The sequence below is a fragment of the Thermobia domestica genome, chromosome 13, assembly GCF_964235325.1.
Source record: "Thermobia domestica chromosome 13, izTheDome1.hap1.1, whole genome shotgun sequence".
NCBI classification, from domain to species: Eukaryota; Metazoa; Arthropoda; class Insecta; order Zygentoma; family Lepismatidae; genus Thermobia; species Thermobia domestica.
The window spans coordinates 180,456,901-180,483,095 of record NC_137466.1 but is presented as its reverse complement, the minus strand read 5'-3'; the positions used below and the strand labels follow the sequence as shown (position 1 = coordinate 180,483,095).

At 33.5% G+C, this 26,195-nt stretch overlaps 1 protein-coding gene across 1 annotated transcript; it reads right to left on the bottom strand.

Annotated features, from left to right (window-relative positions):
* Window positions 1-1,051: 1,051 nt before the first annotated feature.
* Window positions 1,052-25,726, bottom strand: LOC145667444 (leech-derived tryptase inhibitor C-like). The gene is made up of 3 exons (XM_081734924.1): window positions 25,633-25,726; window positions 12,064-12,242; window positions 1,052-1,320 (listed from the first exon to the last, which is right to left on the bottom strand). The coding sequence occupies exons 2-3, from the start codon at window positions 12,236-12,238 to the stop codon at window positions 1,289-1,291; spliced, it is 207 nt and encodes a 68-aa protein (XP_081591050.1). The 5' UTR covers window positions 12,239-12,242; window positions 25,633-25,726; the 3' UTR covers window positions 1,052-1,288.
* Window positions 25,727-26,195: the final 469 nt, after the last annotated feature.

Below are 26,195 nucleotides of genomic sequence, written 5' to 3'. Positions count from 1 at the left end.
TTGGGCTGGCTACCTGCCTGGTGCTTAGTAACATAACATTTGTTGAAAAGCTAAATTTCCCTACATTTTATCTGATATTCGTAAAATCTCCCTTTAACCATCTTTAAAAAAATTCTTTGCTAAATCTGCCTACACCGAGGGAAATTTCCCTCAAACTAGCTTCCTGATCGCCATCATGTAAAGAGACTGGTGAAGGCTAATCGTGAAAGCAGACGCACGAAACTTTCCAGATCATGAAGACATTTAATTAGAACCGAGGTACAGCAATTTCCGAAAGTACAATGCGATGGGAACTAAGAGCTATGGGGCTTGCAAGTCGCTGCCCCACAAGCAAATCGTATTTGATCATGACAAATGAAAAGCGACGCCACATCTGGGCGAAAGACTATTGTGAATGGGATGTGGAAATAAGGAAACAGGTGTTGTGGAGCGATGAGAGCAGATTTACACTGTTTACAATCTTGTGTTTAGAACACTGTGATAGGAGACGAGGAGTGCGACAAGAAGAGCACGAAGCTCTTCATTTCAGATTGCATTGATCCTGTTGTGGAAGCTGGTGGCGGCAGTGTGCTTTCCTGTGGAGCGTCTGGATTGAATGGTGTGGGCCCCTTAGTTACCCTTAAAAGTCACAGAATTGGCGAAGAGTACTGGAACATGTGGAGGGTGTTGTCAAGTCCTTAACGGAAGACTGATTTCCGGATAGTGATGGGATCTACCAGGACGACAACGGAACGCCAGAACGATCGAAGGTTGTTCAACAGTAGTTTACGGATAACAGTGGACTGTTTGGACATTTGTATTTGCGTGGAAACATCCCGAACATGAGCCCGATTGAAAACTTGCGGAATGAATTGAAAAACCATCTACACCTTCTTGACCGGTTACCCAGAATTTGCATGCAGCAGTTCATCAGGCATGGGACAATATCTCACTCGACAGATATCATGACGTTATTGCATCATTTCCTCGACGCGTTGAAGCTGCATTCCGAGCTAAGTGTAGAAGTACTAACACATGAGACAAGTTATTTGGCCAGGATGTTTACAATTAAATAATATATCAATTTCAGCTAAGAATATAATTTATACATAGGAGAGTTACATGTAAAATTCATTGTTTTGTGTATGCGAACAATAACTTTATACACATTTCTTTTCCAACTTCGTGTCACTACTAACAGTAAGAGAGAAATTGGTTAATGTAAGTTCAACTCATATATAAAAGCCATGGTCTTTAATATTATCTACAGATGTTGATTTCATAAATATCGAAGCTGTCATTTTCTTTATCAACAAGGTCCCATGTAGGCTACTCTCAGACCTAGAAAAAAAAAAAAAAAAAGAATTAATGAAGTGGACAAAGACCAATGTAGTTTAATTAATATGGTACTTGTAGTATGGTATTGTAATGTATCAATAATTAATGATAATTTGAAAAAAAAGGAAGTAATTTTGGAAAGGAAAATCAAATCAAATATTTAGTTTAACATCTTAAGATTAACTCTATAGCAGCGCTTTTCAAACTTTTTTCAAGTGGAAATCATTTTTATCATAAACCTCTATGGCAGTGGCAGATCTAGGCCAGGGCCGGGGGGCCTAGGCCCCCAGTTTTTCCAGTAACAAAATAATTTAAGCTATTATTTATATATTTTTGAAAGTTTATATATACCTATCATAGTCTGGGTACTGGCTTCCCCCCCCCCCAGTTTTTACCTTCTAAATCCGCCACTGCTCTATAGACCGCCTTACTCTTTTTTCGAAAGCAAATTATATATATCAACTAGCAGAATACCTGTTCTTCGCAAGGGAAGAACATGTTTCATTTTGGACTTAAAAGGCTGAATTTGGATTTAAGTGGCATCGAATATGTCACTGTTCGTCTCAGTGACCTCGTAAACTGGACTCCGTATTGTGTGGTTGTAGGGGTACCAATAATTAAAAGTAATTTTTACAAAACGTTAGTGAAACCTGTCATGTTATAGGAAGCGAAATGTTGTACTACGAAGAAGAGAGAGGGACAGAAGTTGTACAAGTAAGTTGCGAAAATGAAGATGCTGCAGTGGATGTGTGGAGTGATGAGGAAGGTCAAAATTAAGAATGAAGTGATTTGAGGAATAGTAAAGGTTAGATTAGTAGTAGGAAAACTGCAAGGAAGGTGACTTCGATGGTTTGGAGATATAAGAAGACCTTAGGGACACGTAGCACGCCGAGTGGATGTCATAGAACTCAATGGGAAGCGAACTCGAGGCCGATAAAAAAGAAAACGTGGAGAGATTTTGTGAAGAATGATATGGTAAAATGTAATACACCACAGTGGAAATCATACAAAATAGAAACAAGTGGAGAACAGTGATCTGAGGAGCCGAACGCAGCTAGAGCACGTTTGTTTTATCTTAGCACGCTTCCCGCCAGCGCACTTGGTTGGCTTTTAAAGTATTTTCTGCTACCACTCACGTTAACGTTTTAATCCAATAGACGTCTTATTGGCTTTGTCGTGTAGGTGATGTTAATTGTCAGCCAGCCCATCAAATGAGGTCATTGCTATTTGGCGGGTATTTGAAGTGCTTAAGGGGATGATCTACCTTTTCTCGGCACAAATTTTTTTATACTGGACCTTACGGGGAGAACATGGCTACCGAATTTCTTCAGTTTCTAAGGAACTAGGTATCTGTAATGGGAAAGAAAATTTTGCAGCATTCTACAGAAGTTTATTGACGGGTTGAAATACTTAAATTGTATATTTGTCTGCTAGTTTAGCAGAAATAAATTATTAAAAAATAAATAAATTAGTTTCCTTTTATACATATTAAAATATGTCTAACTTTGGAACCAATTATGGTAGAAAGATCAACTTTTTTTTTGTTTTATTCCTTGAGAAGAAACGACTCTAATAGTTTTAATCACAACCATATCTGATACGCCAATTAAAAAATAGTATTTTAATATAAGTATTAAAGTCCACCTGTCAAGAAGTTTGACGAGGGTAAGGCATCCGCGCCCACCCTTTTCTTTTGTTTTCGTCCTGAGAGATATGAAGGGAAGGGTCTTCACAAATCTCTTTCAGCTATGTACACAGACCGTTTTCACAGCAGGTGTCAATGCGAATGTAAACATCCTGTCCTCACGTTCAATAGCCCAAGTTCGACCACTTTCTCTCTCTTTTTTTTTCTCTCTCTCGTCCGAGGAGGTGTTTCTACCCTGTAAGAAAATTATAGATATGTAGAGAAAATGGTGATCAATTATTTCTGATAGTCAGATGATAGACAAGCATTCTAAAATGCCTTCGAATTCTAAAAATGTATCGACCATAACTTTACCATCTGGTTATTTTCAGGAGGCAAAAGTTATATTATTATTATTATTATTATTATTATTATTATTATTATTATTATTATTATTATTATTATTATTATTATTATTATTATTATTATTATTATTATTTGGAGTGCAAAGCCACGAAGATACCAATAACTCTATTGGCTAAACATACACATAGCTGCCCCCATTCAGAACATCCCTTTGTGCGTTAGAAAACATGCTATAACAATGCGCCCCTAGCAAAAATCTAATTCAACTCTTATTGACCTCATTAGCGCTTACTAATAGCGTAAATGCTATAAATCAGGCATTTGCAAGTAGGAACAGGGATTGGCCGAATCACAGAAATCTTACTGTCGTCACGGTATGTAAAAGGTAATATATGACATTTTCACAAGAAATAATTATCGGACCTACCGTAGTCGGGTCAAGACTCCACTTAGGAATTAACAGGTGCCCTATCCAAAAATACATGTTTCAGAATCCTGAGGTACTCACGCAACAATTTTTTTATAGAGGGGCTTTAGTTACGGGCATATAATTTGAAGTAGTCACCAACTACCTCTATAAAAATCATTGCGGAAGTATATCGCAGGATTCTGAAAATTTGAGTTGGTCTATACTTTTTGTCACGACTAGCTATATACCGTATATATGCTAGTCAGTGGCGGATCCAGGGGGCGATCGCCCCCTTCCCCAGAAGAGGAAACTTTCTTATTTTATATATATAAATAAAACTCATCCCAGAGTTTGGAGCTCTTAAAAGTACCTCTAAGTAGCAGTATTACAACCCACCGCCCCCCCAGAAGTCCGTCCTGGATCCGCCCCTGATGCTAGTCCTTAATACTCTACGTTGAAATGTATCATAACTCTGTCATTTGAAGGAAAAAAGGAAGGAGAGCTGTTGTGCAACATAACATGATGTTGACATACTCAACCAAAACGACCAGAATGCTTCATTCGGGTAGGTTCAAGACGATTCTTAGTGCACGTACGGATACAACAGCTGTAAATTCCTGGATATTGTAGAGAGTTGTCACAGGAAAACATAAGAGTAGAAGAACCTCTATTTTGAATTTGGTGGAGAAGATAATAGAGCAGAAACCTAGAGCTGCAGGTCCTTCAAGAAACTCAAGAATGTAAAAGATAAGAGACCCTAAAAGAGGCGCTTGTTTAAATGAGAAACCTCAAACTAATTTCGTGATCAAAGGTTTGCAGTGCTACCCTATAAATGTAGGATATTACAAGTGTCAATAGTTGAGTAATTGTGTTAGAATCATGTACAATATTCTATTACAGAAAAAAGTCGATAGAAGTTATTCAAAGAATTCTTGTAATTTGTCAACATTATTTTCAAAGACGTAGCCTTCAATGTGAATGCATTACTAGAAAATAAAGATTATACGGGGGGACAGTCAAAAAGTTCCTGGAATATTATTGTAGCTATTTATTACCACGTACAATAGTCTATTACAGAAAAAAGTCGATAGAACATATTCAAAGAATTCTTGTAATTTGTCAACATTATTTTCAAAGACGTAGCCTTCAATGTGAATGCATTACTAGAAAATAAAGATTATACGGGGGGACAGTCAAAAAGTTCCTGGAATATTATTGTAGCTATTTATTACCAAGTACAATAGTCTATTACAGAAAAAAGTCGATAGAACATATTCAAAGAATTCTTGTAATTTGTCAACATTATTTTCAAAGACGTAGCCTTCAATGTGAATGCATTACTAGAAAATAAAGATTATACGGGGGGACAGTCAAAAAGTTCCTGGAATATTATTGTAGCTATTTATTACCACGTACAATAGTCTATTACAGAAAAAAAAGTCGATAGAACATATTCAAAGAATTCTTGTAATTTGTCAACATTATTTTCAAAGACGTAGCCTTCAATGTGAATGCATTACTAGAAAATTTGGAGTATTTTAAATTTCCCTCGCTCCCTCAGGAGACGCTTCTTTAATGAGACCGTATCCTGCCTCTTTCTCCCATTCTCTAGGCTCTAGGCCAATTAGGACTGACAGGCATTTGAATAAGTCCATTACTTGGTTGCCTAGTAATTAGCCATCATATTAGCTGCCATATTGGATTTAGACAAATGTTCTCTCATGTTACCATGTAAAATATGTCTTGTCGTGATGAAAGCTACCAGAAAAAGTAGGTTTCGCTTAGTCCTGAGGAAGTACGCTACATCCTAGAGTAATGCGTGTATATACAATTGTAACTTTGTACAGTTAATCGTTAGACAACAGTGTTGCCAGGTTGTAAGGTTTCTAAGTGGCAATAAACAATGCCATATTTAAATTCATCGGCCTCAAAAACCTATAGTTTGACGCCAAAATTATCTTTCTAAGTGCCTTGGTTCACGATCTCTCTCTTTATATATATATATATATATATACAGAGAGAGAGAGAGATAGAGATTTACGTAGGACGGCGGCCATATTGGAAAATGACGGCTACCAGGAAAACACCTCAAATTTGAAATATATTCCCAAGACATTATTAAAAAAAACTTAGGGGACTTTTTTTTTACGGACACCTATATATGGGGGCCAGGACTTTACATTGTCGGAATCCTGTGGGGGCACCCCTCTGCCCCCCTTCCCTTCGCCACTACTGTATGCTATATTTGTCCGGAAGGGGGAAAATCCCAAAATAACAGCGTTTTCTGATATATATTGTTCTTCCTGCGCACTCTAGAATGCATCTTGATGAACTTCCAGAGGTAACGGGGAAAAGAAGATACTTCACACCACATCGTCCAGTCTCTTAGTATGGAACCATTGTAAGACAAACTCTATAAAGCTAACAGTATTTGGCAGCTGACAGGTAATCTCAGAAACTGGTCGAGAACCTGTTTCATTCAGACATCCACCCCCTTCCCCCTCCATTTCACCAATCCCCGCCCTTTCCGCGGCCAAGCTTAGAGTGGGGCGTGACTTACCCTCGTCAAACTTTGACAGGTGGACTTTAATACTTATATTAAAATACTACTTTTTAATTGGCGTATCAGATATGGTTGTGATTAAAACTATTTGAGTCGTTTCTTCTCAAGGAATAAAACAAAAAAAAAGTTGATCTTTCTACCATAATTGGTTCCAAAGTTAGACATATTATAATTTGTATAAAAAGAAACTAATTTATTTATTTTTTAATGATTTATTTCTGCTAAACTAGCAGACAAATATACAATTTAAGTATTTCAACCTGTTAATAAACTTCTGTAGAATGCTGCAAAATGTTTCTTTCCCATTAGAAATACCTAGTTCCTTAAAAACTGAGGAAATTCGGTAGCCATGTTCTCCCCATAAGGTCCAATATAAAAATTTTTGTGCCGAGAAAAGGTAGATCATCCCGTTAATTGCCACACGCGAACAAGTGTGTTACAGTGATTTGTGAGTGGTGTGGTGTTTTGCTGTTTCTTAGCGTATTGTAACTCGCAAATTAACTGCAGCGTAGTAACAACGTGCTGCAGTTAGATCCATCCTTTAGGCGGAAAGCGTGCCAAGACAAAACAAACGTATTCTAACTGGGGCAAAGGTTTACAGGAAGGAGACATCGCACAAAAGAAAAAAAAACACTCTACCAGTCAAACTTCATTCCGTCTAATTTAATTAAAGATTTTACTGAATGAAACAAGAGAAGAGGAACTGTAATAATAATAATAATAATAATAATAATAATAATAATAATAATAATAATAATAATAATAATAGAGCTTTTCCTCGTTTTTTTTTTTTTTTTTTTTTTTTTTTTTTTTTTTTTGACATTTCACTAATTTTCTGTTCAGAATTTTGAACACGAGCCATACATTGCGAAATAAACTTTAAGAGGTTAATAGAAAATGTATGGGCACAAACTGTATCTTTACTCTAACTCTAAAATGGCAGGTAATTACAGGCTTTTTACACTGGTAGGGAAATTTTATAGGGTAGAAGCTAACTTTTACATCTTTGAATGCAGTACTACCCCATTTCCTTCCAATTTTCGCTCCAGTGAGAAAATCATACAAGGAAAACAAGTGTTTCAACTGAACACGTGAAGCGCAAGTGAAAAAGACCATTGAAACAGAAGAAGAAAATACTGTACATACTATTTTCTTGTGTAATGTTTATTTTCTGTACAACGATGGAAATTTCTGTTTAAGTGTTTGAATAGTCTTTCCCTCCACAAAGATGTGTACGAACTACCAAAAGTATATACACATTCGTAATTATTATAATTATTATCCAAGGTTAGGAAATGACAGAATACAAAGCAATGTTTTCATAAAATGTTACTATGTTTGTGGTAAATGTTTCCAAAAACAATTTCGGCTCTCTTCAAATTGTTTGTATTAAATTATTCTCGAGAATACAATAGCTAAAAATTGTAAAGGCAAATCACAATATAAAAGATTGACCCTCTAGTGTGAGCACAATATTGATACACAGTATATACATAAGTAAGATTTTATGTATACACACCAAGAGTTGAATAAAAAAATTTTCACGTGGCACAAATGTCTATGATACATGATACAAGTGCTATCATTAGCACTGACGTAAAAAAAAAAAAAAAAAAAAAAAAATCAAACAGTGTGTAAGTCCTTTGGATACTGTTAAAATATGAAGTCTCTTATGCAAATATCCTAATATCACTCAATCCGTGTGTCACGCTAATAGCCCCGAAGCAAGAAAGCTTTCGGGCAATTGGCGCGTGCTTAAAACGCATGCTTTCATACATTCTGCCTTTTAATCTAATTGCAAGCGATGCTCTAGACTTTTCGTAGAGCGTCATAGCATCACTGCCCATTCACTGGCTATTGACTTGACTTATGCAAGGTTGGCCCCATGTAACTTCGTTACTGGAATCCAGCTTGCGGCATGCTTGCACATTTTGCAATCAAGCTGGATGCAAGCATGGCTAACTTGCAATTCAAGCTTACATCAAGCGGTTTGCAAGTTGTCTCTGTTGCTAGGGCAGTCGAGCTAATATATGCTGCTACCTCCTGACGCTAATAGATGTCGCTACTTGCGCTATCGGCTGTTAAACTACGCAGGCAATTTGCCTACTTAAAAACATGTCGGAACGTTTGCGGTACTGTTCAATACTTCCTCTTCTACAGGAGGACACAGCGTCCAAACGTGTGCCAAAAATACGAAAGTGTCTTCCATGCATAAACACGGTATTTTACTCAAATATTAGAGCGCATTGGAAATAGTAAATAATATTAGTAGAGTAACGAAATGTGAAGTAGATCATTGCTAAGGTTATTGGTTTTTTGCACTTCACACATCAAACTATTTTAATGGTAAATTTATGCACTTGACACATCAAACTTATATAAACTCTTAATTAAAAATAAAGGAAACATATTTAAGCGTTTCGAAAATTCCATTCCTGGAAGGGAAAGGGGGAAATATGTATGATTATCTAGAGTGAAAGTGATTCAGTGAAACTTCATGGCATATTAATATGCCTAGAAACGTGACATTTGGACAGAAAACTCATTTCCTTACAACAGGAATTAATAAGAAAGGATTTTTTTAATACTAGCCTAAGTATGCTAAGAGGTGTAAAGGGAATTGAAATGTTTTGCCTAGAATAGACTACCATATAAATCCCTGAAGTTAGGGAAATGAAACTGGGCATATAAATTTCTCATAACCGGTCATGTGTCCCAGCTTTTCTAAAAATTCCCATTTTAAGAAGAAAGTGACATTTTGTATTATTTTTTATTCCTCCGCATGAAAGTGATGTCTGATGTTTGTGATTACATCGCCGGAAAATGACTTAACAATTTAAAATGAATTTGAGAAGATACTTAGTATCTATCTCGAATTATGTTTTAATTATAATTTTGCTTAAAGGGTGTGCCCTAAAGGAGTATAAGGCTCAAAATTAATGAGAAAATAGAGTAGCTCATGAACGCCTCAAGTTAAGAAGATGATAATATGTATATAAGCTCCATATTATAAATTAGTGGACACGTGGCCTAGCTCTTTCCAAAATTCATGTTTTAAAAGGTGAAAGATCCAATTTTCTGTATTTTTTTCGTGACATTCTAATAGATATTGCCTGTCGTTTCTGATCACATCATGGAGAACGGCTTATCCATTTGGAATGGATCTTGGAACATAGTTAATTCTTCCCTCAAAGCTTTTATCATGACACGTTAATTAACAGGCGTATCCTAACGGAGTAAGGAGTTCAAAATGTATGCCAGAAGTAGAGTACCTTATACCAGTGGCGGCTTTAGCGGGTAGGCTGCGTAGGTACGGGCCTACCCAAAAATTTTGAAAAATATATAAACCCTAAAAGATACAATAAAGAGTAAATATATTTTCCACTATTTATATTAGTGTTAGATAATTCTTTAACAAATAGCATGAACCACTATTGTAAAAACAATTTCCTACTGTCATTAATCAATCAAAAGTGTATATGTATCCATAAGCAAGGGAGCGAGCCTACTCAAAATAAAAATCCTAAAGCCTGCCTTACAGGTTTTTATAATTATACATTCATTGAAAAGAGCATATTAAAGAGGGAGGAGGTTCAAATATTTTCTATAATTCTATTTTCCCCGTGCGACGAATGATCATTCCAACTAGTTATATATAAAACCGAAACGGAACTTGGTTGCAATATAAATTTAACTTAACGTGGGCTGCACAATTGTTTCAAAGAAAAAAAGGAAGAAGAGCAGGCTTCGACATGGAACAGTGTGAAGAGGTAATCAATGGAAGCATGAAAAACAGAAAAAGAATGAAAAGGTCGTTTAATTCCAAGTTTTCAGCCTGGGTTTTGGCGTAACGAAAAGGATCCTCGTTATGTTGTGGTGCTTCGGCGTGAACAAAGAATCTAGCTTTCTAAACTTTAATCTGACTTTGTTATGAATAACTTTATATATATATATATACACTTGCAAGATACTTTAGTCTCTGTACTGAGAATAGTCATTTTATTTAGACTTCATATTTTGAATCGTTTATTGAATCAAAATTTATTTACGTAGGTCATGTTTAGTCTTAAAGCTGCAGCATACCATTTCATATTAATTTAAAGTTCTTAACTTCCTAACCACGAAAGCATGGTAAATGATGTTCATTTCCATAAAATCAAGAAATTATTCATTGGAAGTGTTTCATAAGACAAATGACAAACATTCACATTAAAATACCCGCTACAACTGGAATAATAACGTAGAGTATTATTCGGTACAAATGCACATTTAATAGATTAATGCATTTCGATTTACGGCGCTCTTAATGTTTCACAATTTTTCGACGGCGCTCCAAATCAGAATATAGGCATATCTAATATGTAGGATATATAATCTCTATATGCATACCAAATTGAACGTATTTTAAATGCACGAATATGATAATACTTTTTAAGTGTAAAACATAGCCGAGCTCGAAAACAGTAGAGCTTCAGTACCGTTTCTGTGAAAATCCAAATATTTCGCTGTGCCTTTGTCAAAGCGACGTGGTGTACAGTTTCGGAAATCCTATATGAGTGTACCTTTTACTTTGATATATTTTCATGAGTTCTCATTTAACCGAAAGAACTATGTTCGATACGTACGGCGTATACTGTATAGGCAGTTCTCGTCTCGTTTCTCGATATAAGAATCGAGACGAAATTAGGAATTTCACGAGTCTTGTTGGCAAATCTAGTTCACCCAAGTCTTAGATTTTAAATACTGTTTTCGTGTTACATAATTTATAGTATAAAAAAATACAAATTAATAAAGTTGCTGTACAAACAATCAACGTTAAAAGGTACGTAAATCATTATACAATACACTCCAATAATAAATATGATTTAAATGTTGATCACATCCTTCATGGACCTCTCGTAATGCTAAAGAATTCTTGATAACTTCGAGATGAAATTAAGAAAAAAATAGGGCATAAATTTACAAAATAAGACGAGAAAATATTTCCCAGAACTAAGACGAGACGAGACTACTACTACCTATTTCTCGGGCGAATCAACTAGCTTATATAGAATACAAATTAATTTTCATAAACCAAGAGATTTTAACTATATTTAAAGGAAAAATCAGGAAGACCCAACCACTAACATTGCAATTTATTTTTAAATAATCCATATAAATCAATGGACAAAGAAGCAAACATGGCAAAGGTAAGCAACATCCTTAAGAGGCCTAATCACTGTGAAATTAAAATACCGCTAATTTTACAGTAATTAAGTGATATCTTCAAATAGATAAAAGATAATTGAAATTTGGAACAAGAACACCCTAGACAATATTATTTTGCATGAGGTACCGTTATCGCGAGTCACCTAGTAGCTTTCTATTTGCAGCCATTTAGAAACGCGAAAATAAACGCTGATTTTCTAAATGGCTGGAAATCGAAAGCAAATAAGTGAGTCGTGATAACGTTATCTCATGTAAAATAATATTGTCTAGGGCGCTGTTGTTCCGCATTTCGATTATCTTTTATCTCTTTGAAGATATCACGTAATTACTGTAAAATTAGCGATATTTTAACTTCGACGTGATGGGGCCTTTTAAGAAAAGATGGAAGGAGTGTTTCCGAAATCCAGAGAGAATAAAATATTTATTATTATTATTATTATTATTATTATTATTATTATTATTATTATTATTATTATTATTATTATTATTATTATTTAAAAGAAGTTAAAAGAAATACATTCTGTATTACATCTAAAATTATGTATTTCTTTTCAAAAACTTAACAATTCTACCTACCTCGTTTCTTCGCTCGAACACATTTGAAAACACAGAAGTTCCTATATGTTCTTCCATCAGTTCCACATATCCTCTGCAAGGCTCTTTTACATTCACAAAGTACAGCATTTGAAGGTACAGCAAGTAACAAAATTAAAATAAGAAAACCAAACTGCCAAATACTCGACTGCAACATTTTACTGTAAAACGAAGGAAATGTTTTATTAATACAATTGGATTTACATATAATTTAGTCTTTTCACTAAAGAATGCATAATGAGCTATGGTCTTCAAAACTGCAGCTTTTACCTATTTGTAGCTTAGAAGCATCAGTGCACAAAATATCCACACTGCTATACCCATGCTGAACACTGACGACGCCAAAGAGGGGGTTTCACCCCGGATGCTAACCCTGTTCCTCAGACATGATTTATTTTAATGTGAAACAAGTAATACAGTATAATCTTTTTTGGTAAATCAAGTAACATACCTGCCCCTTGACCCCCGAGAAAGCGAATCTCGCGTCGTCATTGAATACTTTTCTTTTCTTTTTTTCTTTTTTCTTCTTCGACACATTACCGCGTGTAAATATAATCGAAGTTGATGGCGTTCCGTACCTGCTCCATCTTGTAAAGACTAAATCCGATAGCAGTATTTACAGAGAACATTTAGATGCTGATCTCCAAGATAGAGTGACAACTTTGAAAAAAAGAGTCTCTACTAAGAAAGGTAAACGACAAAAAATGATGGGTCGAAAAGACATGAAAATTGGAATCTTCACCACTAGAAAAAGTAGTCTAGATTGATGAATTTAAGTTTGATTTTTTTTTTTTTTTTTTTTTTTAAGAACAAACCGACATATTTTGTTCCCCGAATGCCTGGAGGGGGAAAAATCCTTCTTGTGTATCACTCTCTGGCAAGCACGGTTACGAGTTCTGTAATAGAGCAGAATTGTTTCGAACACAATTTTATCGGAGACAAGGTAAAAATTGAAGGAACAATGAACAAAATCAAGTAGGACGGAAGTCTGAAATATTAAACATTTTGTCGTCCGTCAATGACTATTCCTATTTCCGATAATAAGTGAGTTTCATATAATAGTGTGAAACTCCAGTAGAGTTCCAAACTATGGAAATTCAATACTAAGACTCGAAGTAGTACATGTATAATTACTGGTTGCATTTGATTAATAAGATCAAACATAGAACCTATTCCTCGGACGCTGATGAATCCATATTAAAAAGTCATAACTCGCCATGCCTTACTGTTTTTGTTCTATGGCGATAAAGATTTAAAAACCAGAAACCGTTAATTTGAACCACTTCCGGACTGAATACGTGGTTAAAGGAGGACGAAAAAATATAGCCTTGTGAGGCTGAAAAATGCATCTCCAGATCTCTCACCGTTTTTTCTCTACGGAAATCAGTATTGAAATCGGAAGGAATAGTAAGTTCTAACAAGGTGTTCTACGAAAGTTATAAATTGCGACGAAAATTTTAGTTGGTTTCACAATTGCTATTCCGAAAAGCGAAGTGAAAAAAATAAATAAAAAACGCATATATATATATATATATATATATATATATATATATATATATATATATATATATATATATATATATATATATATATATATATATATATATATATATATATATATATATATAAGAAGCTAATTAGATTAATTAAGATATGTTTAAATGAATCCCAAAGTAAAGTCAGGGTAGGAAAAATTTTGTCCACGAGCTTTCACGTCGAAAATGGCCTGAAACAAGGAGATGCGTTGTCGCCATTATTATTTAACTTTGTTCTTGAATACGCTATAAGGAAAATCAAAGATAGCAACCAGGGCCTAGAGTTGAACGGTACTCACCAGGTTATGGCATATGCTGATGATGTAAATTTAATAGGGGATGATAGGAGAACAATAGAAAGAAATGCAGAGATCTTATTAAACGCTTGCAGGGACATGAGTTTAGAAGCAAATGCAGAGAAAACTAAATACATGGAAGTGCGTCGGGACCGTAATACGGCAAATTATGGATGTGTTAAAATATTAAATAATACTTTTGATAAAGTAGATAGTTTCAAATATCTAGGATCAATGTTAATATACGAAAATCATATTCACAAAGAAATTAAATGTCGAGTGAAAGCAGGGAATTCGTGTTACTATTCGGTTCAAAATCTCTTGTCGCCGCGAATTCTGTCGAGGAATTTGAAGCTTAAAATATACAAACGATAATCATGCCTGTTGTTCTGTATGGTTGCGAAACATGGTCGCTTACTCTGAGGGAAGAACATAGACTGGAAGTATTTGAGAACAAGATCCTGAGACGAATATTCGGACCCAAGAGGAACGGGAATGGGGAATGGCGGAAACTTCATAACGAGGAACTACATAATTTATACGGTTTATCCAACATTGTTAGGGTCGTCAAGTCTAGGAGGCTTAGATGGGCAGGTCATGTAGCTAGAATGGAAGAAAGTAGAAACGCTTTCAAAGTCTTGACTGGAAGACCAATCGGAAAACGACCATTAGGAAGACCTAGGCGTAGAAGGGAGGACAATATTAAGATGGGTCTCGCAGAGACTGGAATACAAAGTACAAACTGGATGCAGTTAGCTAAGGATAGAAGTCAGTCGAGAGCTTTTGTGAACGCGGCATTGAACCTCCGGGTTCCATAGGCCATAGAGTTATATATATATATAATACCGGTATTTTATTTTAACAGAAATTAAAGTTCAAAAGTTGCTGATAATTTTGGGTTTTATCCAATTTATCATATTATGTAGTGTCCTCCTGCTAGCATCATAATGAAGCATCTAATGAGAATATACAGTACTGCAGCATCAGTTTTACCTTAATATATAGAATGAATTATTAGGATTACGTTTTTTTTTTTAATCAATTTTCTTGAAAATACTCCTGAATCTTCATACACTAATATATATCACTTTGATGATCTTGTTAAGATGAGGTATGCATATCATACGGTTATTATAGCTAGAACCAAAGAAGGGTTACAGGAGATATCCTAACTGACAAAATAATTGACACTGGGAAACTATATATCACTGGGAAACATAAATCAACATCAAAAAATCGAAAATCATGAGAGTAGCTCAACAAAGAGACCTTGAAGAGGTCGATCATTTCAAGTAAATGGGAAGTACGTATTTTGACGAAAGACGCTTACTGCACCAAAGAGATCAGGCCAAGAATTACCATAGCCAAAGGTGCATTCAACAAGAAAAGATCACTCTTAACTAGCAATCTCAATATTGAAGTAGTAAAGAAGTTGGTCAAGTGCTATGTATGGAGCATTGGACTGTATGGTTCAGAGACTTGGACATTACGGAACTTAGAAAGGAAATATTTAGAGAGCTTCGAAATGTGCTGTTGGAGGAAAATAAGGAAGATAAAATGAACAGAGAGAGCAACAAACGAAGACGTTTTAAATAATAATAATAATAATAATAATAATAATAATAATAATAACAACAATAACAATAATAATAATAATAATAATAATAATAATAATAATAATAATAATAATAATAATAATAATAATAAATCACTTTTTCAGCTCAATCATTTGTACAGTTCTCAAGTTTTTTTTTTTTTTTTTTTTTTTTTTTGTTAAACGTTAAACGTTAAATGTTAATCTATATTGTAATTTTGTTAGAGTAGTATGTTCTTTACCCTACGGAAGTAATTTTTACTTGTACGGTAGGAGATTGTAACAATTAATTACCAGAATAAGAAAATTATTTAAGGCCGTGAAATAAGTACCCAATATTAATAAGAGAACCTTCATATAAGCAGCGGAAGTTTTATTTTCCTCTTAATGAAAGAAGTGACAGGAAGAACCATAAATAAAAAAAAAAGCTAATTAGTCACCCATCCAATAGCCTTGGCTTCCAAACAAGACAATCAATGTGTATTACATCGTTTTCTTCTTCTTCTTCTTCTTCTTCTTCTTCTCCATTCTTTCATCGATTAATCAATATTGGTTTCGTGCGTAGTTTTTGTAATTTCTTTTGTTTATAACCTATATCCGTTTGACCTAGTAGTCTACTTTGGTAAAAACTAATCACGCAAAAATCAACAGGAAAGCTTCAATAAAATAAAAGTAATAGCTATATAACAGGCACAGAATTGCCTGGCTATTATTCTATAACTAGCAATAACTTGTGTATAGGCCATTAGAAGGTGGCTTACAGGGTTCAAATCAACAGGAGTTGGGGGATTATTTCCTCCTCTCGTCAAAGAAGAATTTCTTCGTTGCTAGGGATATATTTCCTCCATTTCATGTTATATATCTGGATAAATTTTTACCCTCGTAAAAAAGCTTAATATGAACCCTCTTACATGGCTTATTACATTTGTTTTAGAGGTAGTATTAATTTTATTTTTCTTCAAGAATCTTTGGTTGTTTGGGTAATATTGTATTTCTTATTTGAGCTATTTTTTCTCTCTCATTATTACCGTCTTCGTTTTAATATCGTGTCTAAGTACTGTTGTTAAGTGATCATATTATCACGTGATTTCAATATTGTATTCAACGAAATCACGCTTGCTTGTTATATCTGTACTGTAAAATTAATATTCATAAATGAACCAAATACATAACCTACTTATTGTATTAGACCAGGGGTTCTCAACATTTTCTATTGACGTACCACCATATTACAAGATCAGGTATGCAGATGATACGGTTATTATAGCTAGAACCTAAGAAAGACTACGAGAAATGATTGACAAAATAGTTGACACTGGGAAACTATATGGAATGAAAATCAACATTAAAAAATCGAAGGTCGTGAGAATATCCTGTGCAAATGCCCTCTTTACAGGTCAGAGTAGAAGAAAGAGAACTTGAAGAAGTCGATCATTTGAAACATCTGGGAAGTATTTTGACGAAAAACACGTACTTCACCAAAGGGATAAGGTGTAAAATTGCCATAGCGAAAGAAGCATTCACCAAGAAAGGATCACTCTTAACCAGAAGCCTTAACATTGAACTAAGATTGGACTTTATAGTTCAGAGACTTGGACTTACGGAAGTTAGAGAAGAAATATTTAGAGAGCTTCGAAATGTGGTGTTGGAAGAAGATGGAGAACATTAAATGGACAGAAAGAGTAACAAACGAAGATGTTTTTAAAAAGGATAGGAGAGAACAGGGCGCTTCTAACCATCATCCTTCGTAGAAACGCCAATTGGATTGGACACATCTTGCGAAGAAATTGTCTTCTTTATACCACCATAGAAGGAATGCAAGGGCAATAAGACGAAGAAGAACACAAGTGATCGATGATCTGAAAAATAGAAGAAAATGTTAGGAGTTAAAAGAGGAACCTGAAAATCGAGAAACACGGAAGAAACATTTCCAAACCTAAACTGAAAATTAAGAAAGAAAAACTCATTAGTCCCAGAACCTGCCAACAGGCAGAATATTTAATAATAATAATAATAATAATAATAATAATAATAATAATAATAATAATAATAATAATAATAATAATAATAATAATAATAACACCATATTTAATATATTTATTATAATAGAGATTAATGTACCAGTCGTTAAAATTATTTTGAAAAGAACGATTTCTTTGTCCCAGGGTCAAAATTAGAGAAGTATTGACTTACCTGTACTTTGTAAATAAGAAACTAAGATTTAGTTGTTATTGTTGTTATTTTAATACAGACACATATTGAAAAATCAAGTTAAGTCTTATAATCGATTGTTTATTAAAATATACCAAAGTTTGAAACTAAAATAAATGAATACACATTTATTTCTGATTATGGCACTTCAGTTCGATTTGATCACACTTCAGCTTTTTACCTCAAACAAGAGGATATTTTCGCACAGACTAGCTGTATCTTGAGTACCACAGGCTGAGAAACCCTGTATTAGACTATTCTCTTTGTAATTTGAAGCTACACAGCAAAATTGACCATTTGTTGGTAACTCGTATATCAAAATCAAAACACCACAATTATTTTAATTTTGTATTTCGTAAATTTGCGAAAGTATTTTAAGTCTAACTTAAATACGAAAATACCAACACTCTGAATTGAATGGATTACATCAGGGCTGTTTTCTAATTCGGATTATTGAGACATGCCCAAAACATGTTTTGTTCTACCAGATAGAAACGAAAAACACTCAAACAAGGAAATATGAAATGAATGTGGAACACATTCCAACATTTCATATAAAAGGGGTATCGATTCAGTCATCCATCCGTTCTTCGACTTTAATCTACCATTAGTCTATAGTAGTGATTCTCAACCGGTATCCCACGGAACTTTTAAGGCAATGTAACAATGAAGGTGAGAAATAAATGAAAGTAATACATTCAATATAATTTTAAAAAGAACAACAAAATATTCCAAAGGGCTAAAAATATTTATTTTTCAGAGATGTTCAAGAACAGACACTAGTTGTTAATGAGAATCTTGCGCAGTATTGCCAACACTTGGTGTGCTGCGGGTACAACGAACAAAGGAAACTGTACCTAGAGAACCTGCCTTGCAGCAGGTCAAAAGTAAAAAACTAGACTTGGAGGGACAAGTAGATGTAATATTCATAGATTTCGCGAAAGCGTTCGACAGTGTAAATTACAGTCAGCTTCAGAAGCGAACTTATTGATCTATTTAAATCTTACTTGGAAAATAGAAAACAATTCGTCGTGTACAAAGGTTGTATGTCTCCAGCGTATGTACAACTATCAGGGGTGCCACAGGGGGTCAAACTTAGGACCATTGTTGTTCCTACTGTTTGTCAATGATCTACCTCGAAAACTCTCACACGCTGATATTTGCAGATCATGTTAAAAATATATATGACAATAGAAATATTAAAAGAGTGTAAAATGCTTCAGAATGACTTCAATGAACTAATGGGATTGTGCAAAGAGAACATCATAAATGTTAATATTAACAAATGAAATGTGATGTCCTTTACGAATCGCAAAATCTCTCAGAAATTTTCGTATAAGATGAATGGCATTACTTTACCAACCCCGGGTACTGTCAAGGATTTAGGGGTGGTGTAGACCTATGATAGAAATTTAACATTTAAGAATCACATAAACCACATGATTGACCAGGTATACAGAAATTTTGGAATTATTATCAAGATTAGTAAAGAGTTTACCAGTATTACCGTTATCCAAAAGCTATATGAGCACTACTTTTGTACCAAGGTTGAATACGCAGGCACCACATGGAACCCTCACCCAAAAACAAGCATAAATTATAGGAAAAAGTTCAGAATAAGATAGTGGTATATAGGGAAACACAAATATATCCGAAAACATACGATAGTCAATCTCTAAATTTAAACTTCAATACATTAAGTCTAGAACAGCGACGAATAATGCATGATATTTGTTTCTATTTGTATATAAGTTATTGAATAAAATTGACTGCACCAATTTACTTCAATAATTTAAATACGCACTTCTAGAAATATAACTCGTCTTGAAGATTTCAGTTTCTTTTACTGCAGCATATTACACACGAATACAAACAAGAGGTCATCATAATAGAGATTGAGTACAACCTGCAATAGGTTAACAAAATACAGAATAGATTTGGATATTAATATTAACAGCATAACTCAACTTACAATAGTGCTTTGTAATGTAATAAAATATAATAGTAGATTATATTGCAACCGCATTGTAAGTGTATTATAATATGAATGTATGAATGTGTATGCTTAATGCATGTAACGGACACTGTAATTGGATTATGTAGTCTGTTGTGTCTAGAAATAAATAAATTTATCTATAGATACACGAACTTTCGGAGTGACTTCTTCTTTGAGCTCTACTAAGCCAATGAATCACTACTAAAGTCTACTAATTTGTACTAAGGTCTGCCAATGAATCACAACATAAGTGTCTTTACATATTACTTTTTCAGGTTGTTTTTAAATCTCGTATCTCGTATTCAAGCACAATATTTATATTCATTATGTTGAGAATAGTTATGTTAATGACATTAAAACTTCCTTAGCATTAAATTATTGACCTAACATTATTTTCATTATACGTTGTCTCTATCTCTCGTAAAAGTCTGTGAGTAACTAGCTAAGATTTTAGTCAGATTGAGGCTAATTTTTCACTACTTTTCAACTAGTAATAACAATTTGTTATGGATTTCTCATTGTCTGCACTTGCAAACAAAGTAACTGAGACATAAAAGGAAACAAGAAACAGAATAATGCTAAATAGATTCCTCAGATACACACATAGACAAATAGAGCTTTGACGGTTAAAAATTAACAAGGATGCCCAATATCTATGTCTGTAACAAAATTAATGACATTTCTTCACATTTAGCAAAGAAACAAAAATCTTCACTGACGGAAAGAACCGTGTTGTTTCATTTGTTTCTTAGAACGTGAGAAAATTCGTTTAAAATTTACGAGCTCGTAAACATATTTCATAGCCAACGTTTCAATAAGCTTCTTAAAATACTTTGCTCTACCATGTTTAATTTACGTTTGCAATCATGGGTATATGATGTTGTATGGAAAATTTCACTGACTGAAAAATATATAGTATCAGTCAATGCATCTTGATATTACAGCATAATTACTGTAATATAGATATAATTAAATTCCATATATCGCTTTAGACAAAATTAAATTCATTTAAATTGCTTGATAAGTATCAAAAATGGAGGCTGAGTGCACTGAGAAAAATCCGTTCTCCGGACAGCGGTATATTGTAGAATTATACGGAATCCTCTTGTTTACTACAGAAATCAGTATGGAGCATACGTTATTCATATGCTACATACACACTGTTCTTAGATGTTACATCATACCATTGCAGGATGTCTGGCATCTAACAGTTTTCCGTATATCACATGCATATACTTACGTTACATTCCTCAGCTATATGTTATATACATACATTTGTATGTGAGATCCTGACCACCTATATTGTTTCATACGGAAAGTACGTACAGATGGAACACTTATACAGAAAGTATTATAAAACAAACGTTTTCAGTTATTACGTCAGCTGTACGTTAAGTCCAAAAACTACAGGAATTACGCATGTACACTACCTTTTTTAAATACGCCACCTACAATTTCTTTTCTCAGTGTGGAAGAGCGTTCATCTCTGGTGCGAGCAGTTTCTGGTTCGAACCGAGGTTATGTGGACTTCTGGTTAACAACATCTTTTCAGTAAGTTTTAAGGGGTTTTCTCGTTTCCTCCCCAGGCCCGTAGCCAGCCCAAAAATTTAGGGGAGGCCGGTAGAAGTTAGGGGGGGCCGTCCCAATCATATTATAATTCATCATCATATAATACTTAGTTCATTTGCAAGCCTACCGTGAAACTTTCTTAGGGGTCAGCCAGAGTTTAGGGGCGCCCAGCCCCCTAGCCCCCCGTGGATACGGGCCTGTTCCTCCCACATTTTCATCTCATAAATTATTTCATAATGATTCACTTCCATTAACCATCCATCTTCTTTAGTTTAATGCTCAGGTGTGTGACGTTAAATTAAAAATAATAAAATTATCAAGAATTTCTTGCTCTCCATTAATCTACGTAATTGGTAACAACCAACTAATAGAATAGTTGTGACATTATGATCGTTTAAACTTATACAGTCAGCGACAAAAGTTCTTTCCATTTGGTAAAAAAAAATATATATATATATATATATATATTTTGGGAATAACGGTGGTATGATTGGTATTTTTGGAACAGAGAATTACATTCCTTTTTATTTATTGAAAACTGTACTCAAATTGTCCTTCCATTCTGAAGTTATTTACAAAAATAATTTCATCAAACGGAAAGAACCTTTTTTGTAGCTGACTGTACACATATTTGAACGCATATTGATCCTTGAGGTACTCTTTTTGTTTGAGGATATTCAATTAAATAAATAAGCCATAAACATAATAATAACGTATTTATTTAATATTAAATCAATAGGTTTTCATTATAATTTTCCCTAAAACAAATTAAGGGCGCTGAATATCGTACGAATTTAACTGGGCTGATCCGAACGGAATCAAACATATCCATTGTTATTGACTTTCATATAATATCAATTTATAGATTGCATCAAACAACAAAATGAAATGCTCAAGGATAAATTATCCGTAGTTTTTGATTAAACCAACAAAAACTCATTTTATGGCACTAAAAGACATTTTCGTTGTCCATAATAATTGATCGTTTTTTTTTTTTTTTGTTTGTTTGTTTTTTCTCTAACCGACTATTTATTTATACACTGCTGTACATTTGGAAAATACACTCTTGAGTACTAGAATGTATATATTGCTTTTTACCTATTCCTAATGATAACACACAGCCAAGCATTGAAATTACCTTGCATTATATGAAAGACATGCATTCATTAGTTAAAATCAATAATAACAATTTTAAGTATGTATTGTAAAGTTTTCTGTCTTTTAAGGCAAAGCTAAAAGATGATACACGGGAGTTTGGACTTTGCTGTCACCTTTTATTATAAAAATTTTCTCTTGAATACAAAATATTACAAATAAGTACAAGTGCCTCTAATTATTTGGAGGTTTGTTGATGAAGTAAAAGGGGTCCAATGACTAGGCGTCTTAAGGTGTGTTGGATAGGTGCCTTTCAATGACCGAGCATCTGAGAGAGGGGGTGTAGGAATTCTTAATGATCGAGCGAACCTTACAGTATTAAATATAAACTGGTTCCAAATCATACTCAGAAAACATCATCGTCTAGTTTTGTTTTGATGTGATACAATTTTGAGTTTAGTGTCCCTTTCAGCTAAGATGTGGACCTACAAGCCTAACGTGACCTCCACCGAGAACCAAACCCGGGTCTCCCCTCTCAAAGGCGTCTACGCTAATCGCTTAGACATGAGCAGTGTTTCTTTCAGAAAAAAGTGTTCCGGGGGGCACACTTAGTATTCGAAGGGGCACATATTATTTTCACACGGCATTATTCTATTTATTATTATATTATAGACGTATTATTTTGGCCAGTGGCCAGTAGCCCCCCCCCCAAAAAAATATGTGTGGTACACTGCACGCGAGAGAGCTCTAAACAAAATGTTTTAAAATTTTAGTTTATTCATACATTAATGTGGAATTCTACAGACTACTTGTGCATCTTTTTGTGCATACCAAAGATAGTTTATTTTTATAAATTCGCCAAAATCATTTTTACAATTAAATATTCAAGATAATTTTTTGTTTGACTAGTGATTGAAGAAATTAGAAATAGGAATTAGTAAATTTATCAGTAGCATAGTATCAGTAGCATAATAAGTATTTTAACATATTAAAAATACCGGTAAAGATTAAGCCTACAAAAATATAACTGATAAAGTTAAAACTTAATGTCGGAAAGAAAAGTATCGTTAAAACTAAATTTAACTTCAAAGATTAAAACGACAATTTTCTCTACTATACAATGAAAATTATTTAGAGTTGTAAAGGTCAATGAAAAAAATCAATAGATAAAGTTAAGGACATGCGAAGATTACTCTATTATCATGAGAAGTTACTGTTTTCAAACAAAACTTATAATCAATAAAGAGTAAGATTAAAATATCATAAAACTCAGAACTATTCACTTCATATGAATTTTTAAGAAAATATTTAAAGTTTCACTTTTAATTAGTTACGAATGTTTTAAACGATTATCAATTAAAAACTCATGAAACATTTACTTGATTGAATTAAAGCATAACGAAATTTTAACTGATTAACTGTTGACGGCTTAATTACAAACAACTGCATGTAATGAAGGACAATACGTTAATCTCAAGTTACCACCAAATAACCTATAGAATACAATTACGACAAAGTACCATTCAGATCTAACTACCTGGAAAGACAGAAAACAACAGCTTCCTGGACAACTTTATTGGGATATTCTGAATAATATTCAAGATAACACGAGGTTTATTAGTACACAAAAACCATACATAAAAATTTGGACCAGACGAGAAATTTTACTTTATTATAGACTAGTACTTGGCACGTTATTAACTCCAAAATTATTTCAAATACAGAAAAAAGAAGCCTATCACTGTTGGTGTGATAAAGGCATTGGCACGCTCAACCACCTAATTTTCGAATGTGATTTTTTTTTTCAATCTACCAGGCCAAAATTGATTGCTCAACTTCAACAAATTCATGGTTACTCTCCTCTCTCCTATAAATATATTCTGGCTAGTAGTAACTGGACTTCAATCAAGATTTTGATACAATTTTTACTGAATGCAGGACTAAATCTATATTTAAAAAATCAATTATTGTAAACAGAATATTTTCAATTCATTCTTTTTAAGGAAAGCAAGGATACAGTCGCGAAAAAAAAATTAGTAACATCAAACGAAATATAATTCAATAAAATTAATAATGCTATTTCCTCAATCATCTTCTTTTAAAGAAGTAATATAAAATCTTTATCTGCATTCTCAGCACACGTGGACTTTGAAGTCTGGTGTGTCTATCAACCCCTGCTAACAGTGAAGAAGACAAGACAAGAAGAAGCATGATGAATAGACAGTGTTAACAATGATGTTGAACTTAAAAATAAGCTATTGTCAAGTACTGATTTTGAACTGGAATTTCTGGTCGATAGTCGTTATATCCATGATCATTACATGATGCAGGTAAGTATAAGTTAATCAAATTAAGAAAATTTGTATTAAAACTTATTCATATGAACTATTACTTGCATTAGAAGTATTTGGATACATTCAATTAAAGCAGTTGCTTGTTTCAGTCAAACATTGTTCAGCGAAATTTTTTTCCATGATTTTCTCCACGTCAGTGCGTCGCTGAGGTACACATTTATTTATTTTTAATATTTTGGTAACTTCTATTCATTTTTGTTTTTTATGTGTACAAAACGGGCTTAGATAATTTCCTAAATTTCTGTAACGTCAGGCCTAATTACTACACGCTTAAACTGTTACCTGCTGTCTACAAACTTGGTCTGGGTGAGGGCTGAAAGTTGTCCCAAGTGTTAATTTGATCACTATCTATACAGCAGAAATTATTTTTAATAAAGAACTATAGTATTTTTTTTAATTGGTCAGTGAACTAATAAAATTGATGATGTGATTAACATGTCACTGTATATTATTTCTTGTTGATAGAAAGCTCTTATGCAATATTTGAAAATCAAAAATAAGAAACATTTAAAAATTAAACTTGCATAATATGGAATTTCTTTAATGCAGAACATTCTTCACTAACTACAACAGATTTTAGTGTCACTATTGTAACCTGTTTAAAGCAGAATATTGCTCGACACGAAATACAATGTTGACCATTGATATTTCACTTTGAATATTTTTTTAGTGTATAAAAACTTGTACTATACTTACAATTAGCAAGAGTAGTTTTACCTTATGCTGGTCATCAAACAATATCTTAGCCTAAACACGAATAATATTTTTTCAATTTGTTCCTAGGTCTCTAGACAATTGAATATCGTAATGACTTCATTATGAATAATTTGTTATACATAAACTTAATTCGAAAAAGTAACTGTATACATAATGACACGACCATAAATTCAAAATCGATTACCTCTGCGGAGAATTAGTTCATATACCCCCGAAAACAATTCAAAATTGGTAACCATGTATTACACTGAAACTGCTTACATACATCAAGCTTTTACAATGAACGAAGCAATGTAACACACAGTTTACATCTAAATATTTTTTATTGCCCATCATGTCACATTAAAAATAATTTTGTAATTATTTTTTCTTAAACAAGTTACCTCTTCAATATATTATTACATTAGAGCATACATTATGAAAAGGCTATAAAACAAGACACAATGAACAATAAATGACTAGACATACACATACACATATACACTGTTAAGATCTACGTATAATGCTTCTGTAAAGAAGAGCAAAGTGACTGTGTATTTATCTTAATATATTTTGCAATATGTTCACATTGAACAACGCATAAACTATGTAAATAAATCTAAAAAAATAACAGGGAAGAAACAACAATAACTAGACAAAGAAAATACAGATTAGTGTTTACACCTGTTGCTTACATGTAGCAACAGCATCTGAATCATACTTGCTTTTGGTGTAAACGTGTTTATGTTCCATTGATTGTACTTTTCT